Below are 18,628 nucleotides of genomic sequence, written 5' to 3' on the forward strand. Positions count from 1 at the left end.
TAAGTAGTCTCTCGTGCAATGTTCTCTGTGCACTTACAGGGTTGTAGATCACATCCAGCTCCAGTGTGATGCTTCCTTTAGCTGCCCTGGATAGATGATCATTCTTCAACATTCTGGTTATTTGTTGGCCATTCGAAACCTAAGGTAAAGTTGAGATGACTGATGAAAATTGGACAACAATGACATCAGTATAGATACATCAGGGTTTCCACACCTTTTAATCAATAAAGTTCCATATCTTTTTTGGTTGTTTGTGATTTCTGGATAAGGATTCTTAACATTTATTTTATAGAGAATACACTCAAAAAGAGAGATTTCTAGCCAATTAAATATATGCTGAGGATAACTAGAAAAATGAATATTGACTCTAGTAACTGCCATGGCTTTTTAGGTTTCACAAGTCCTGGACATTTTAATTTCTTGAAAATGTTTAGTGTGGAACTTACACTCAGCAAAGGAATGGCAACTTTTCCCAAGAAATCTGGAGCTTTGTCCCCATCATCATGATAGACTGTCACCACCAACATATCATGCATGTCCTTAATGGGGCTGCAGACATGTCAAAATAAATGTGAATCATGCATAGTGATACACAAAGACATATACAACTGTCTTGTCTACTGAAAAGACCAGCATTGCTGGTCACCAGCTTATGTTGTGTTTTGGGTACTGGTCCCCCAGCATGGGATGCTGGTGTCCCCACCAGGTTTTAAACTAGCTTAACCAGCTTCATCAGAAAGATGATGCTGGTCAACAAGCGTCACCAGCAAGGCTTAGCTGGTGAAAAGCATGGCTCTGCTGGTCAACCAGCTAGACCAGCACTATCCATCATAAACCAGCCTAGACAAGAATGGGAATTGCATGCTGGTTAAGCTGGTCTTTTCAGCAGTGTTTATCAGTGTTACTTACAATGTCAGGGCTGTCCTCCACTCAGGGTTCAGAGTTTTGGCTATTGTGTGGGTTTGCAGTTTGCTATTACCAAGCTCAAGTGTACAGAAGGGGTCACTTTTACCTGTTAAAATTAGATATTGAAATATTACTGAATGGATATTTATAATTCAGAATTTTACCATGCTGTATTTAAGGCTGGTAAGTACCACTTATATCTGCTGAAGAAAGATCTGTGGCCTTAATTAACTTGATTTGAAGATAGCCGACATCCTTCAAGTCTCCCAGAGATTTGCTCAGACTCTGTAAATACAATTGATATTTAGAACCTAAAGCTACATTCATATCACAGTTCAGTGTGGCACAAATTATTTTTTTTTGTTTTTTGGATAACAAAATCATACAATATGTAATTTTCAGTTCTAATCTAGGCATCTTTCATTTGTGGAAATAAATTGGATATGTATCTGATTTTTGTATTTTTGTAATATAGCTCCAGTGAAAACAGTCAGTTCAGAATTGTTAATGAATACTCAACCCGAACATAATTTTCTTTCATTGTAATTGTTTTGTGAAAATTAGGTAGTTGTTGGGTAAAAAAAAAAAAAAAAAAGCAAATTAAAATAGCTAACTTTAATACTGACATATTGTTTTAGCATCCTCTCATAGGTCCTGGGATTCTCTAATGGAGCGGACTGAATGTCTGAGATGGATGCACCAGAACAGGGGGTCAGTGTGACCAAGAAAACCAGTCTGCCCTTCTCTGGATCCAGCACACGAGTATATAACTGCTTCTGATTGACAGGAAACTTCGTCAAGTCGATATCCAGCCTGAGAATAGTAGAAATTACCAGTATTTGGGCAGTGGATAGATGATAATAATGCACCGATTTACCTCAGTAATGGTTTTCAAAGGACACAACTTAAATTTGTGGTTTTGCACAACACTGTCAACTTTGGGTTATGTGCTGTAGATCAGTGGTTCTCAACTGCTGGGTCATTCACAATCCAAAAATGGGTCACCGGTATGATCTGATTAGGTCACAGACATCATGGAAAAAGCAATGCTAAATGTAAATAATAAAATACAACTGACAATATGAGCAAAATAAATTGGCTTATAAACTTTTAAAGCAAATAGAAAACCTTTCATTAAAGTAAAGCGTCCAATCAAACAACATTATTTTGCTGCAAATTCATCTGTCAGCCAAATTAAGCAGATGCCCACATGGACAGGATAGTTGAAATGCTCTCATCCTTTAAAGCCATTAACAAAACTATGCAAGGTAAAAGAAAATACAACCCATACTACATTTAGTACAAGATAGTGTGTTAAGTCGCTACTTGATGTCTAATGTTAAATCTGAGTCCTGAAGCAAAACCAGTTGAGAACCACTGCTATAGATCACTGTATTACTTTTCTTAACTTTTAAAAACTTTTCTTTCAGTTTCAGTTAAGTTGATATGTTACAGAATATCACTCTAGCAGACTTACACTCCCCAGCACTCTTCTGACTTCCTGCCCTTCTTGCAACAAACTTCAACCACCAAACTCTCTTGCACATCTTGGAACTGGTTAAAGTCAAAAGACTCTTTCCACTGTGGGTTTGCCTTAATACACAGGTTCTGAGGAGACAGACAAGTTGGAGACGGAAAGAGAGTAAGTTGTGGCAGATTTAATGGAATCTCAAAACAGAGACAGCTAACATGACAGGTGTATTAAGCCTTATTCAGTAAAACTTCAATAAGAAATGGTGGAGGAGGGGCGACCATCTTTTTGGAGAACATATCGTCTCTTCTCACTGAGATTATAAACTCTGACAGCATCCAATTAGAAGTAGTTTTGTTCAACAAGCAAACATGCCCAAACAGAGCCTGAGGGGCTCAATAAAAAAGATGACATGAGAACACAAGACTAGCTGGTTGGAACGGTTGAGGGGAAAGTAGGGGGGCAGCTTGCAGAGGTAGATGAGCAAGGCATTCTGGGTATGCAAATGAGCTGAACAATACGCAGTAACAGAAGCATCAGGAGAGCCGCCCTGCCAGACATGGCCAATCTAATGAGTAGCCTCTTCTGTCAGCAAAGCAGTGAAGCCTGAGTGATCCAAGAGAGGGGGAGGAGGGAGGAAGGTGGGGGATAGAGGTGTCTAAAGCGGACAGGAAAAACTAAAGCGAGGGGGGGGTGAGCGAATAAGAAAAGAATGACACAAAGGAGATATCTTTATTGTTTCAATTGTTTCCCCTAGACAGCAATGAGATTAAATGAAGGGCAAATGAAGACTTTGCTTAAACAGATAGTTCACCCAAAAATGAATATTTTCTCATAATTTACTCAAGCTCTCATTATTCCAAACCCATATGGTTTTCCTTCATATGTGAAACACAAAAGGACAAATTATAGGGACTGACAGGTTTAGTCAACATTCATTGAAATTGTATCCTTTATCCAAAACAAATTAAGGTGGATGGTGACTGAAGCCCAAAGTATACTCAAATTTTGACACAAACACTCAGCGTCTGCATACAGTCTGGCCCAAAAGTTGTTGAGGTGGGGGGAGGGAAATGTGGCCCAAAAGTTGTTCAGGGGGGGGGGGAGGGGGTTGTCGCTGTCCTTTTATGCATATCGCTGCCCCCTTCGGCATATCGCGGCACCATTTTGTGGCCAGTTTTGCATAACGCAGCAGCCTATTCGACCCCGTTTCGCAGACGGACATTCAGGAACAGTCCCGGTTCTCCCAATGGCCAGTCCGCCCCTGGTTAGACTACTAATTTTTCATGCATTTTCTCAGCAGATATGAGTATTCACAAATAATTTAAGAGAATATGGCTTGAGGATGAGGAAGAGAGACACACAGCACCACAGGTAACTTAGCCAACATTAGCACTTAACATGAAATGGCAATAAAAAAATGCATACACCTCAATAATTACATGTGTCAGTTAATCTGACGTGAAATTAAAATTGCAGTCAACAATGAAACAAAATGCATAGACCAAACTAAGATTCAAGCTTGTTCTTAATTCCAGTCAGTCTGTGAAGCTGCAGTAACAAGTAGTGAGACTTTTTCATATGTTTTTCAGGTCAAAGCTGACCTGAGAAACAGACTGAGAGGGGAACACATGGCAGCATGTATGCAAATATTGATAAATGGACCAGCATTGCTGTAGGAAGGTGGATAGCCACAGTCTTGCAGCAGGCTGTGGGAGATTTGAGTTTAAGAGATTGAATGCCCATTGCAATAAAAATGCAACCTATGTGGGGACTAATTCTTTCAATTAGTCAACCTCCGACTTAGACTTGGAAAACATTTAATGTTACTTGAATTGTTGCTATTTTAGTGAATTTCTTTCTTTATATTGTGGAAGGCTTTGTTTGGAAAATTTTAATAAAGCATTATATTATAACATTTTCTTTTCTTTCCTAAGATGGAAATAAATGCATTTTGACAGGAAAAGAAGTATATATAGTATTAAATATCAGCTTTTCAAAATCTGAAATTAATCGTGTTTAACTACAAAAAGTATGCGATTAATTGTGATTAAACTTTTTAATCGACTGATAGCACTAATGGCACAGAATGGTCTCCTGACAGATACACCCTAGTAATCTCACAAGGGTCTCCTTTAGAGTTTTAAAAGAGATCTCATCTATGTTTCACACTGTGCTCGGATTTGCAAAGATCCCAAAGTCTGCAATCAAGTCAGAGATTTCCATATGAACTCAAACATTTCTATTCAAATTCTTCCACAGCCAAATTATCTGAGCTATAGATAACTTTTATATGTAGATTGCTACTGTTAATGTATTTCAACAATTTCCTAATGTATTTTAGGAGAAATGTGAGATTAGGTTTATCCTTAAATACATAACTGAGAACTCCATTATGTCTGCTGAGCTATGAAAGACCAATACCTCTAAACAATAACATATTCCTCAAGGTGTGAACATACTAAGAAAGCATGGGAGGAGAAAGTAGAGAATGGTATAATGAGGTGTTGTTAAAACAGAGTTTAGAAATAAAGAAAGAGGTGTGTGAATCTGTGATAATGTAATGACTACATGAAACAGAGGAAGCATGGGATGTAAAAAGAAGAGGTAGGGTGAATAATGATCTCACCTTGCTCCTGACTTTCTGGTCTCCCACTCTAAACCGTACATAGATGTCTCCCTGACCACAGTCAGGCATATCTTGGCCTTCAACCAGGATGACGGAATAAACTCCACTCCATACCTGACTCTTCTGTCCTCCTACGAGTCGTGCAGCCTGCGCCTGGCTTATTGGCTGACCCTGGAACAGGCGAAACATCGACATTTGTGCATTAGACATTGTAACATGTCTATTTTCACTTAAATTCTAAGAAGGTGTGACAAAGAAAAACAGTGCTGATACATATAACACATATACACAGAGATAACATGATTTTACTTGCACTTTTGATTTGAGAGTACATGATCCAGACATACTTTACAACGACATACAGTCCAGCCACACCATTTATTTAAAACAACGTTGCAAAATATGGTTTATTCTAAAATTGTGATGGTATAAACATGAGCATGATTAACATATGGCCAAGCCACCTCAAGTTTACATTTTCACACCTATTCAGTATTCGCCTACTTTCGAGTTTGAAGAAGTTCCTTTAAAGGAGATCCTTTAAATTTACCTGTAGAAATCTACAGTAGCAAAAACATTTAATTCCAAAAGATGCATTATATGCATTTTGTGCATCCCGGGTCTGTTTGACATCAGTTCATTTGGTTCACTGTAAAAGTTGACCTCGGTTTGCAAAAGTTAATGTGCTTATTTGGCTCAAGTAAACTAAATACAATTTTTAAGTAACTTTGACAAGATATAAGTAAACTTAACTCATCTGTGATTAAAGTATCATTGTTTTGATTTAATTATTTTAATTTGGTTATAACATGTCTTATACAGTGTAAAGGAAATTATGACTGGATTCTAGATTCTAGGCCATATGGCACATTGGATTCTACTCAGCACTTTAGTGCACATAAATCTGCACTTTTCTACATAAGTTCCCTTGTTCTGACCAAATATATATTGATTATTTAAGAGCAAGGACTTATGGGTGTTCCACACAGCCACAATTTTGTACTTGATAATTTTAAGTTTGCAGTACTTTACAAACGTTTAAAGAACGTAAATATTTGAGCTATGATTCCAAAATGTGACATTTCAAGTACTGTTTATAGGACCACTTAAATATTTTTATTAATGACAGTTTTAGGATTTATAGAGTAATGATAACTTAATTAAAACAAGTAAGAATAGTAAACACTTAAGATTAAGTTGAGTAAACTTTTTTTCTACAATTTGAGATTACTATTACTATTTACAGTGTTGGAGGGAAAGCTGTTTTTCACAAACCACACGTGTTCATGTTTATGGTCAGGACTCCAGTACAATTCACTATAGATAAGAAGCACAATTTAGCCTAACTTGCATAAGAGAACTGCTAAAATTTGCCTGTTGTAGTATAATGCCTTTCACATTACTTCTCATCTCCACAGAAAGTGGACTAAATTCTTTGAGTCTCTTGTGACACATCCGTGGCAGACAGATAAAAACAAAACATGAATAAAACAGTGAAGTAGGTGCCCTCTCTTCCAGAGTCATCACTTAGCTACAGTGGTAAACAGCTGCCACTAGTACGCATATTAATGATGCAAACGAACAATACCGTGGAGTGGAATCAAACATTACTATGTCAAAAGAAACCTGTAGGGGAAGAGAGAGGTGGAATCTAAATTAATTCAGACCAAGCAATCAAAACAAGCCAGTGTCAAAGAGAGGGAGTAAAAGTTACTCACCCAAATGTTGTTCCAAACCTGTATGACATTCTTACTTCCGTGGAACACAAAACATGATGTTAAGCAGAATCCTAGTCTCTTTTTAAAGTCATATGGGTTTAGAACAACATGAGGGTGAGTAAATGATGACACAATTTTTTGCTTCCGAGTGAACTATCTGCAACTAGCTTAAGATTCCCATGCTGGATAATATATTAGAAGGTGGCCCCTTTAAGAAAAAAACATTAAAAGTCTTATTTCTTTATTTGTAACAAAATACATTATAGAAAGAAAGCATCCAAAACACACCAGTTGAAATGTGCAGGTGATTCTGGCATCTTAAAGAGGTCCATCAACAAGACTGCAGATGGATAAGTACACAGTAAAAAGATAACTTGTGGGTTGATAGCCCTGCACTTTCAAAAAGCACAACATCAGGAAGAGGCTGGTCTGTTCTTCCAGTAATCACAGACCAGAGAGCTTTTTTCCCACCTGGCTGCTCAGAGAGTGTGACTGAGCCTTTGCGCCATTAGAATCACACACATACTCACACGCATATATGGCACAGCAGACAAACCAGCATTAACATTTAATGTGATGGCCACATCCCCATAAACAAGCCTCTTTAAAGAGAGAGAGAGAGAGAGAGATAACAGGGGAGGTACAGAGGAAGCGGAGAGAGAAATATAATGTTCATCAGAGCCAAATCTTCCCAAGTGTTTATTTTGGACAAATTTGTGATCGGCATGGCCAATAAAACAATTCCGCATAAGAGTAAGTGGCCCCTAAAGAGAGGCTATTCTTGGTGCTAAAAGAGCTAGGGGATTGCCTCCATATGGTAAAGCAGCATGGATACACAGGGACGAGCCCAAAGCCGTACCCATTTGGCTGGATCTTCAGTCCTGTCCGTCCACAGCTGTGATATTACATCCTAACATCTGGGTTATAGCTCACCATGTCTGGGAATGAGCCATCACACATATCTTCAGCATCTTACACTGGCATGGAGCGTAATAATATCACAAACAAACACACACACACACACACACTTAAGACTTCATCAGAAAGCAGAGGAACCACATGCTATGTGCCAATACTGCTGCCCAGCTCCATCTCAAAGACAATGCACTGTAGCATGGCAGTGATGGAGGGAGTGTGAGAGAGGAGGAGAGGTAAGAAATGAGAGATGTTCTGCCTCTGCTGATAGGTGTCAAATAGAACTGTTTGGGTGGAGGATACTCACTATAGTATAAACACTAACACCAGCACTCCAAAAACACATACTGATCTATCTATACCTGACCACATTATATAGCAGGTGTCTATTTGGGCCTCATGAAAACTGTCAAGAAAAGTGTGGGTTGTATTTCACCCCAAAATTAAAAGAAATAAAGATATTATATTATAAGATATTATATTTTGAGCAAAGAAAATTAAGCCAAACTAGGATTTTTGCAATATGACATTATTTTCACGAAAAAGGGATTTTAAGGACAAAAAATCTAATTCTCGTTACTCTTATGCAAAAAAAAAAAAAAAAGATTATAAAGATTAAAACGATTAAAAATAAAAAATTCAATTAATGGAATAAAAATGAAATGTATAATTAAAACATTGTGTCCGAAGAGGATCATTTTCATTGCCATATTACAGTTATGAGAATGACATTGATTTATTAATTTATTGATTACAGCAATTCAAATTTTGGGGGCAAAATGTGCTTATTTGTCATAAAAACGTCACAATGCAAAAATAGCTATATAGGCTTCATTTCCTTATTTTTTTAATTCTTAAAATATATATAACTATATGACTTAAAATAAATAAAAATATATTGAGATGAAATAACTTGGGCATTTCTGTGTTGGATTCGCCCATTAAAGACAATCTACAAATCTAACAAGTATCATATCTAGACTTGTAAGGAGAGTTCTTGTTAATTATTTTATCCCAGTTTTATCCACTTATTTTAAACTCAGCATATAGATGTTCCGAACCAGCTATATGTTAAAATACACAGCTTTACCTTCATTCATACTGCTTTAATTTAACTGATTGAATTCAGTGCCAATCATTAATAATCAAACAAAGTAAATTCACTGTGATGGCGCACCACTCTACTACGCATAAGAGATTTTGTTCAGAAAGCACTTAAATGCAAACATATATTTATTTATTTTTGTGCCCTGAAAGAATAAAAGCTATTTCCTACTGCTGTGAGGTAATAAACTCTCAATTATAAACTGATATCCACAAAATGAAAGGAAGACTGTGCTTTGTTTAGATCATGATAATGTATTTCCTGGATTGGTACATCACATCAGACAATTGCAGAAATAAACAAAAGTTAGTCTGTTGAAGTTCTGAAATGTACTGACTATAAGTGAAGGTGTATATAAGGTAAAGTCAAGAGAATTGCATAAATGTATATTATTTAAAAGTATCTTTGTGCGAAAGATGGTGGGGATCTACTGCCCTCCAGTGGACTTATACGTGATACACATGAAAAAAGTTATTGCTTCCTTTATAATTCAGAATACAGAGATTCTGTGGCTTATAGTGCATTTGAATAAAAAAATGTAAGGTAATATGTATGCAGTGTGTGGCTGCTTTTATTTCTTTCAGGGTGCGGGAATACTTGAATTTGATGTACTCTTTCAGGAATTCGTCCGTGGAAATAAAAAGGGATGATAATTTTTTAATGACATACCTTATTGAAGCTTCCCTTTCTCCTCAGATTCCACTTCTGAAAAATGGGTCCAAAACAGAAATGATGTTAGAAAAACATAGTATGTTAATATTTATATAATAGTTAATAAATATTGTCTGTATTTAGGAGTCATACATTTCGTTTGGCAGGTTCTTCTCGTGTGGACAGAGAAGCCTCTATAATGATCACTCCCATGTCGTCCTCTACACTGTCGGGGTCCTCCAGACACAGTGTCAAAGGAATCCATCTGCAAGAACGAAAATCCGCAAAATACTTTGGTTTTTTAAGAAATAATATTGAATGGTAATACTTTATAATAAAGGTGTATATGTTAGCATTAGTTATTGCATTAGGTATCATACACTTACTATGACCAACATTTTTAAAGCATTTACATTTCAATTTTGTATATTTTATAAATAAACTATTGTTCATCATTAGTTCATGTTAGTTCATAATGCATTAACTAACATGTTTAAAATGGATATGTAGAAATTAAAATGGTTAAGTATTGTTTATTGTCAATTCATGATAATTATTGTGTATTTTACATATACAATAATATTGTAAAGCGTTAGCCTCTGAAAAATCAAGAAAAAGTTTGATTTGATCATGATTATATGACAGTGTGATGCAATGGGAGCTACAGTATGAAACAATTTAATAAAAGATTTTCTCACTTGTCCAACTCCAGTTTATAGAGTGCAAAGCTGCTTGACCCCATGAAGTCATTGGATCTTATGTCACGATCGTACACCTGCATCAGTCATAATTGTATGAAGACTATTAGTGTTGCTGTTGTTATTAACAGTTCACAATTGAACAATTAGCTTTATTCATTTTATTATGTTTCAAATATTTCTCAAACCTTGACGTGAACAGTCTGATCCAGGTCTCTGATGGGAAAGCAAAATGATTCATTCCAGGTGGGGTTCAGATTCTTGTTCACAACTTTGCTTTTGTAGATGTTTTTGTCATCTAATTTGAATTTGACAAATGGGTCACTTGTACCTGTTGAAAACAAACAGTTACCACATTGAATAAGAAATTGAGGCAAGTTCAGTGGATAGAACCAAAGAAGCTGTTATAATATAATGATGGAAATAAATGACAGTGCTGTAAGTTAAGCATCAAGGCCTTTCTTGAAAAACCTGGGATTAGAGACTTGAAATAAAATTGAAAACGCAAGTTTAATTGCTGCCTTCACTTCTTAAGCAAAATCAAAGAGGTGCCAAAGTTACAACTTCCAGTGACAAGTTCAATGCACTTTTTTGACCACTTTGAATATAATTGCTGATAATAAAAACCAATAAAAGTTATAAAATCAAGTAGAAAATGTTTGCATTGCAAAAGACAAAGCGAGCAGTTGAAACTAGTGCAGATCATCAAAACTTCACACCCAAACTGTATGAACACAGATATCCCCACACATAGGCTACAGTACACATCTACAGGACACTGAATAATCTAAAAGACTTTATATTTAGAGGACTTTTCTAGTGGGCACAGGGAGGATGGACATCACGTCTCTAAAAATTATTGCCAGCGTGAATCTGTTAATTTAAAGCTTTTGCTTTAATACCCCAGAAACCGGGAGCAAGCAGTGTTAATCTCCAAAGCCTGTTAAGAAAGTCTCTGTTCTAGAGGGGAGGGAGAGCGGTCTGTCTTTGTCTATGCTGTGGTGTGCAGACTGGCTGGTAAAAAGAAGAAAAAAACATGAGAGAGAAAAAGAGTCCATCGCTTCATTTGTATGGATGGATAAAGGAGTGCTTGAGAGAACCGGCAGGGAGCCTGGAATCACATGACAAAAGCCCCGTGGGGACGGACTGTCAGGCCTGTCAGCTCGCCTCTCCAAATGAACATCTCCAGGAGGCAGCTCCTCCCTTCCAGCCGCTGACAAGGAAACCTCCAGGCAGCTTGACAGGAGGAAAGGAGCTCAAACAGCCAGGAGAAGAGCTCCGCCGTGACTGAGAATGGTGACGGCGGAAATGAACAGAAGGAAAATGGAGGATTGCGTAAAACTGGAGGGAGGGGAGTTACGGGCGGCTTTTCAGATGTGGTGTCAGTCGTAGACCGGGCTGGGCATTAATTGTTAGGCAAAAATAGGTGGTGGAAAAGTCATGAGAGGGAGACTGGATCATCACGGTCATGCTGTTCTGTCAGACTCAAATAAAGAAGAAGAATGCAAATGGCTGCAGACCAGTAGAGACTTAAAGGGAAAGTTCACCCAAAAATGAAAATTCTCTCATCATTTACTCACTCTCATGCCATCCCAGATGTGTAAGAATTACTTTCTTCTGCAGAACACAAACAAATATTTTTAGAAGAATACTTCAGCTCTGTATGTCCATGCAATGCAAGTGCATGGTGACTAGAATTTTTAAGCTCCAAAAATCACATAAAGGTAGCATAAAAGTAATCAATAAGACTCCAATGGTGAAATCCATATCTTCACATGTGATATGATAGGTATGGGTGTGAAACAGATCAATATTTAAATAGTTTTACAATAAATCTCCACTTTCACTTTCAGACTACGAAAGTTATAGTGGAGATTTATAGTAAAAATATTGATCTGTTTCTCACCCACTTGTTTCATATAGTTTGTGAAGATATGGATTTCACCTTTGGAGACTTATTGATTACTTTTATGTGGGATTCTTCTGCTGATTACATCCATCAGCAGAAGAAAATGTCATACACATCTGGGATGGCATGAGGGTGAGTAGATGATGTGAGAATTTTCATTTTTGGGTGAACTATCCCTTTAAAGGTATAGTTCATCCAAGGGATAGGGATCTCTTTAATTCAGACAATACCTGAATCGTCAGTTTACAATAGAGAACATACAAAGGGTAAATCCTAGTTACCTTAATTGTTTAGCTATTGATTCATTTTGTTTTTCTATATATAAAAGTATTCAAATGAAGGACTAGGCTATAGAAAAGACAAAAAAAATGACTTTCTAAGGAAAATCTCCAATTATGACAAAATGTCAGTGACAGTAACCAAGAAGGCATGAAATAAAAATGACAAAACTCAGACTGTACATTTGAATATTTTCTTCATGAAAATATTAGAGGTAAAATATTAAAATATGATCACGACAATTCAAAAGCTGTATTTATATTTATTTACTGTTGGTAAAGTGCCTTGATCAGCAGAGGGCGTGTGTAATTCTCAAAGAACACCACACGAGGTCAAAGTTTTCCCCAAAATCAAATTCAGCCTTTTTTATACATGATAATGAAACCAAGCTCAAGACGTGTGTGCACCTTAAATTATAAATAATTTACGATAGTAGGGCTGCACGATTATGAGGAAAATAATAGTTGTCTATTATTCCAATTTATATTGTAATTCTGAATAGTTTTAGTTACTAGAATTTACATTAAAACGTGTCTTTTGTCTGGGGTATCTGTAGGCCATATTCTTTAAGTCGGCTACACACCCAAAACAAACTGAAAATTGTGTCCCAGAATTACTTAATTGCTGTTTTACACATCAGTAATTTAAGAGATTGCCTAAAGAGACAACTTCACACTGGTCATTTTAGCAGTATGAAAAACAAAACTCTTCAGTTCTTCAAATACTGAATAAATTACACAGAAATCTGGGATTGGTTACAATGCTCAGTCACTTCAAAAAAATCACATTGTAAATAGACAATTTTGACACCGCTTGTGTAGACGTGCAAAGAATGCTGAAACGGACACTTCAGTATTAGATAATTGTGGTAACTGTAATTGTAATCTCAGTTTTATATTTTTTAATTGTTCAGCCCTATTTGTTAGTTTTAGTTTTCATTTTTAAATATAATATCTTTTTGAATGATATGTTTTTTTTTTTAAAGATGGTGAGGGAACCCTTTACCCACCCTTGGTGTAAAAGGCCCCAAGGGGGGTTATAGTGTAGATATAGGGACAATAGTTTTACGTTTTTTTAAATAAATTTGAGACAGCAAGAAGCTTTTTGAGTAACAAATTAAGATAATGCTTACTCAAAATATCTACTTCAGAAAAGTGTGCATGATTTCCTGTTAATTTCAAACACATTTGGCATTTTATAACATCTCAAGTTTCTATTAACAAATAATCTCCATTGTGATTGGATCAGTCACTTTGAGCACACTTTCTCAGAACAAATCTATTATAACAATGTGTTTTATAGGGGCCTTTAGCCCTTGCAACAGGGGGGCTATTTACCCCCATACCATCCTTTCAATTATTGGACAGCTATTAAAAATGTATTTAATTTTAATTTAATGGCCTTTAACAAAACTTATAAATATGTATTTTGTCTCAAACGAAATGTGTAAATTTCAGGGATTTTCATTAGCTACATTCATTTGCAACATTTAAAAAAAATTTGGATCAAATTGCCTCAAAATCAAACTTTAGACAACACACACAATGATCTCATGGATCAGGAACATTTTGCAGTGTATAGTGACAAAAAAATGTTTTTGTTTGAAAAACAAAAATATTTTTGTTGCTATTTAGTGTTTTGGAAGAAAATCAAAACAAAGGAGCCTTTTACCCCGTTGTACTCCACTCATTCCAGCAGGTGGCGACATATCCCATTTTGCGCTACAAAGATAACTGCACTGCAATAAACAACCTTTCAAAAGGAAAAATGAAAACATTGAGTTTTGCGACATGAGGAAGTAAATGTCCACATTCTACACACAGTATCTGGTCAGCTTTTTGCCTCCAAAATGAGCATGAACATTTGATCAGATTAATTTGGCAGAGAAGAATATCACTGGAATATATTCTAATTATGAAAAATAATGAGGTAGAGATGGTAATTAAAAGCCTCTGGACATACACCTGTGACTTTGAACATGAGAATGAGCAGCCAAATAAGCTTGATCGGTTCTGCCAGCTATACAGTGACTGGCATTACGTCTGAAGGACTACTCTGGGTATCAAATGGAAAGTTTGTCAAAATCATTTGCCTGTAGGATTTTAGTAAATCTTGGTAGACTCAATCCTTCTTCTCTCACTAATAAACAAAAATGTAAGGAATATAGCAGAAAGCACGAGAAGTCATTTTGCAACATGGCACAAGGCATTTTTTTACAGCCTCTAGTAAACAACACTTCACCAAGCCTCTATTTGCATTGGCACCATAGTAGAAAAAAAAACAAAACAACAGGAGCACATTTGTTTCTCAATGCTTGCATGATAGACGTAATGTCATTGTATTTATAGATACCACAACATTTGAATGAAAGAAAGCAAATTACTTAACAATGGTAGATCCAAACAATACTTCCTTAATTCAAGTTTCCTGTTTTATTCAATGTAACAAGGTCGTGGAAAGGAGCATGTCAGACATGTTACAGAGAAAGAATGGCATTCTGGTCTGACTGCTTTTGGGAGACCAGACAAGCTAGAGTGACTCCTTAACATTCCTTCATTAATGGGTTTAGTCTTCCTACTGCAGTCCGTTCATAAGAACCACAAACAAAAAAGGCATTAGTGATCTGTTGTGAGAATGAGCACACATGTGAGGGATAGGGACCACTTTTCTTTCATTTAACGCTGCATTACATACTGTTAATTCAAACCAGAAACTTCTTTAACCTGTAGCTGTAGTTGTCAGCATCTCTCTCATGTACAGTAGTTCTATATTAAACATCAATAATTCCTTATTTTGCTGTGAATGTGTTGTGTCACGAATTACTTATTGTGTCATGCCTGGTCAGTGGATTCTTTCTATTTAGACTCAAGAATTTGCCAACCTTAACAATCTGACGAATACAGAATTCACAAGCTTCCAAACCCTAATTTGTTACTCGTAAGAACAATATGAAAACATGTGAGTTGCTTACTTCCAATATAAAAGACTTGGTTACACATGGTTATAATACACTGGTTTCCTGAACCTGAAGGAGTGTTTTTATCAATGGTAGTAGAGCAGAACCATAACCTCTTTAGTTTCAGTCACGCACATGCATTCAGTTTTTGTTCTGGAAGCAAATTAGGAATCAGTAATCACAATTAAATAGAATAAGATATGATTTCTGGTAAGCTTTCATCTGATTGTCAGAACTAAACAATAAGAATGTTGCTTTGCAAGATCATCAGCATACTTTAATTCTTAGCTTATGCCTGGAACACTATGGACAAAATAAACTGTTTCAACAAAGTTCAGCATTTAAATATGAACCTCAGATGTGTACTAAATGTGGAAATTATGTTGACTCATCATATTTTTTATGGTAGCAGTTGACATCTACAAGCCACTAGCTACAATTTGCCACAACATGATGCCAATCAAAGTTCCAAAAAAAAAAAAAACCAAAGGCTGAAAATCAAAACAGAGACTACACTGAGGGAAGTTAGCAAGATAGCTAAACTGCTAAATGTGAAGTAGCCTAAAGATCAAGGACAGCACCTAGATACTTCATAAAAAAATGACTGACTGGGTCCTGGATACTACAAAATAAAGCAAAGGTGAAGCAAAGTCTAAAGAAATACAGTAAATTTAAGGAGCTATTCAAAGTGTATTCATGTTTTAGACAAACAAAGTCCTTTAGCTGACCCACCATGACCCAAAGCGTAACAATACTAGAACAATATATGGGAGAGGTTCAGCACTTTAACACCAACACATTTTGGCAGCAAATCACTTTAATCTACCAGAACAAAAAACAGTAATCATCACAAATCAGATGTCTGGTGGTCAGTGGTTACAATATTCTACTGTATAAAAGATTTTTAAAACAATGCGTTCTGTTAAATCAGGTGTATGCTACACCAAATGTTTTGGTCTACTAATAACATTTAACAATTATTAAAAACAATTATTTTTTATTGCAAGACTGCAGCATAAAATTGGAGGAATGCATTTAACCTGTTGCTACACACACCCTTTTTGAGCACAAACCATGAAAATTACATACCTGAACTTAAATGGTTGTATTTACTGGACCCTTTGGAGTATGGACACATTTTTGAAAGAAGACACTTTGAGCTGTATATTAATATTAATAGAATTAATATATGTTGTTATTTTTTAAAGTTAGAGAAGCTGAAGTTTATAGTAATGGAAATATTTTGTGCTGAACATGTTTTTATAATCTAAAAGAAAACAATAATAAAAGTGCCAAGACAACCAAAAAATACAATGTTCTCAAAGCCACAAATCTAAAGAAGTTTTGTGTCAAATTTGAAGATGATCTAAAATTAAGGCTCCGACTTTCAAGACGACAGAGACGCACTTCTTGGCTATTATGAATAAAACTACGCAACATTTTTAAAAATAGACTTTGGAGACACGCTCATTTTGTTTATGAGACTCTAATATATAAGATAACATACAGTTTTACAACATGAATGCTGCTCAGATTGCATAGTTTGTTGAAGAAACATGACGAAGGGTAATTCTTTCAGGCGAGATCTCACTATACAGCAAATCCTGCCCAGGCGGAGCCACAGACCCGGCACTCCGTCTGCTAGTCACCCAGCGCATCCCCCTGTGGTGCCAACACCGACACCAGCCCCGCCACAGCCGGCCCTTGGGACTGGCCCTGGCGCGGAGCTACCTGCAGGACTGCGATGCCACCCGCCTCACGGCCGGCCGCCAAGAACCCCAAGAAGGCTTCAAAGCGCCCCTGAGACGGGTAAGCTGTAGTCAGGAAGCTGCACTACAGGAGCTGGTAAGCAGACCACTCCCTCCCCTGCCAGAGGGTCGGGTGGAGAATCCTTATTTCCTTATAAATTTTATTTTGCCGCACGCCCAACGGACTGGGGTACCCACATTTTAAAAAAAAAGAGCAGTTTCCTCAGCCTATGGGCTCTATTTCCGGTCTCTCCGGCCGTCGTTATCATGACTGCCGGCCACCAGTTCTCTTTGGCAGGTACGGCACACTGGAACCGGAACTCCCGCACAAGCCCGCCCCAGAGCGGATGGTTCTATAACCTCAGTTTTGAGCCAGTTTCGTCCCGTGTGTTATCAGGTGACACAAACAGGTAAGTTCAGGTCAGCTGGCCGGGTGTATCGCTTGTGCATAGCGCCTTTCCCCTCCATTGAGGCGAAGATGTGCGCTCTTCCCCAGTTGTGTTCGCAAGAAGTGGACGTTCTTCCTCCCTTGCCTGTAATGAAGTAAGTACTTTACATGTGCTGGTTGTCCCCCTAGGCAACCCCATGTGATGTATATTCTGCAAAATGGTTTCCCTGCCGGTAAACCGCGTCTTCCTTGGGCAGAGGGCCCTCTGTCCTCTGTCGCCGTGTTTGTAGTAACTCCTCCCCCCCTTGGGTATGACCTACCACGACGCAGCTCCGCACGACGTGCTTCCACTCCTAACCGGTAAGACCGTGCGTTATATTCCACCTACCCCCCCTCGGAGCTGGGTGTGGTCTCTGCAGTGTCCTCCTCTTTGGAGGGACACCCCTCAGCTTGGACCATATATTTGGCCCCCAGTCGAACGATTTCGTTCCTTTTTGGGGAGAACAATAAAGAGAAGGCCACAGCTGGGCCAGCCAGTCCTTATACTTCTGAGCAGTTAGCCATTCCCCTAGGTGCAGGGGACCGCTTCATGCCTGTCAATGTGTTGCTGCGCTGGCTACGTGGCACACAGAGGTCTGCCCGTCTCGCACCACCAGTCTGCGTAACTCGGTTCAGCTCTTATGGCATTTTCCATTGGGACCCCTAGTGTCAACTCATCGACACAACGTCGAGTGAGTGACAGATAGGGAACGTCTTGGTTACTGATGTAACCTCCGTTCCTTGATGGAAGGAACGAGACGTTGTGTCCCTCCTGCCACAACACTGAACCAACCGCTGAAATGGCTGGGTCTCTGGCTCGGCTCCTCATTGCAATACCTGATGTGTGTTTGCAGCATCACTCCTTTTATACCCGTATGTCCGGGGGAGTGGCATGCAAATTCCACATGCCAATTTCCATTGGCCTTTTCTCAAGATCAAAGATGTCTGGGCTCCGCAGGAGCGACCCCTAGTGTCAACTCATCGACACAACGTCTCGTTCCTTCCATCAGGGAACAGAGTTTACATCAGTAACCAAGACGTTTCTAGAGCATTGCTATCGTGAAACAGAGATCGAATATCAATGCTGAACCCTTACACCTTTGACAAGATGTATAATTTGTTAACATTCATTACAGATGGTAAATTATATATTAAATGTAAACAGAGTGACATTACCATGTGGGGAAATGTATATCAACAGGTTAAATCCTAGATG

At 37.7% G+C, this 18,628-nt stretch overlaps 1 protein-coding gene across 3 annotated transcripts in view; it reads right to left on the bottom strand.

The window, feature by feature from the left end:
• Positions 1-18,628, bottom strand: part of LOC127661936 (multiple C2 and transmembrane domain-containing protein 2-like) — a 69,481-nt gene that overhangs the window by 42,859 nt on the left and 7,994 nt on the right. For all 3 annotated transcript variants that reach the window (XM_052152902.1, XM_052152903.1, XM_052152904.1), the window contains exons 5-15: positions 10,282-10,424; positions 10,094-10,170; positions 9,549-9,660; positions 9,414-9,449; positions 5,007-5,177; positions 2,384-2,514; positions 1,533-1,719; positions 1,098-1,191; positions 910-1,012; positions 447-549; positions 38-139 (exon numbers count right to left, since the gene is read on the bottom strand). In XM_052152902.1, coding sequence (XP_052008862.1) covers positions 38-139; positions 447-549; positions 910-1,012; positions 1,098-1,191; positions 1,533-1,719; positions 2,384-2,514; positions 5,007-5,177; positions 9,414-9,449; positions 9,549-9,660; positions 10,094-10,170; positions 10,282-10,424 — 1,259 coding nt within the window. The remainder of the gene's footprint in view (positions 1-37; positions 140-446; positions 550-909; positions 1,013-1,097; positions 1,192-1,532; positions 1,720-2,383; positions 2,515-5,006; positions 5,178-9,413; positions 9,450-9,548; positions 9,661-10,093; positions 10,171-10,281; positions 10,425-18,628) is intronic.

Source organism: Xyrauchen texanus, chromosome 21 (genome assembly GCF_025860055.1).
Source record: "Xyrauchen texanus isolate HMW12.3.18 chromosome 21, RBS_HiC_50CHRs, whole genome shotgun sequence".
In the NCBI taxonomy this organism is placed as follows: domain Eukaryota; kingdom Metazoa; phylum Chordata; class Actinopteri; order Cypriniformes; family Catostomidae; genus Xyrauchen; species Xyrauchen texanus.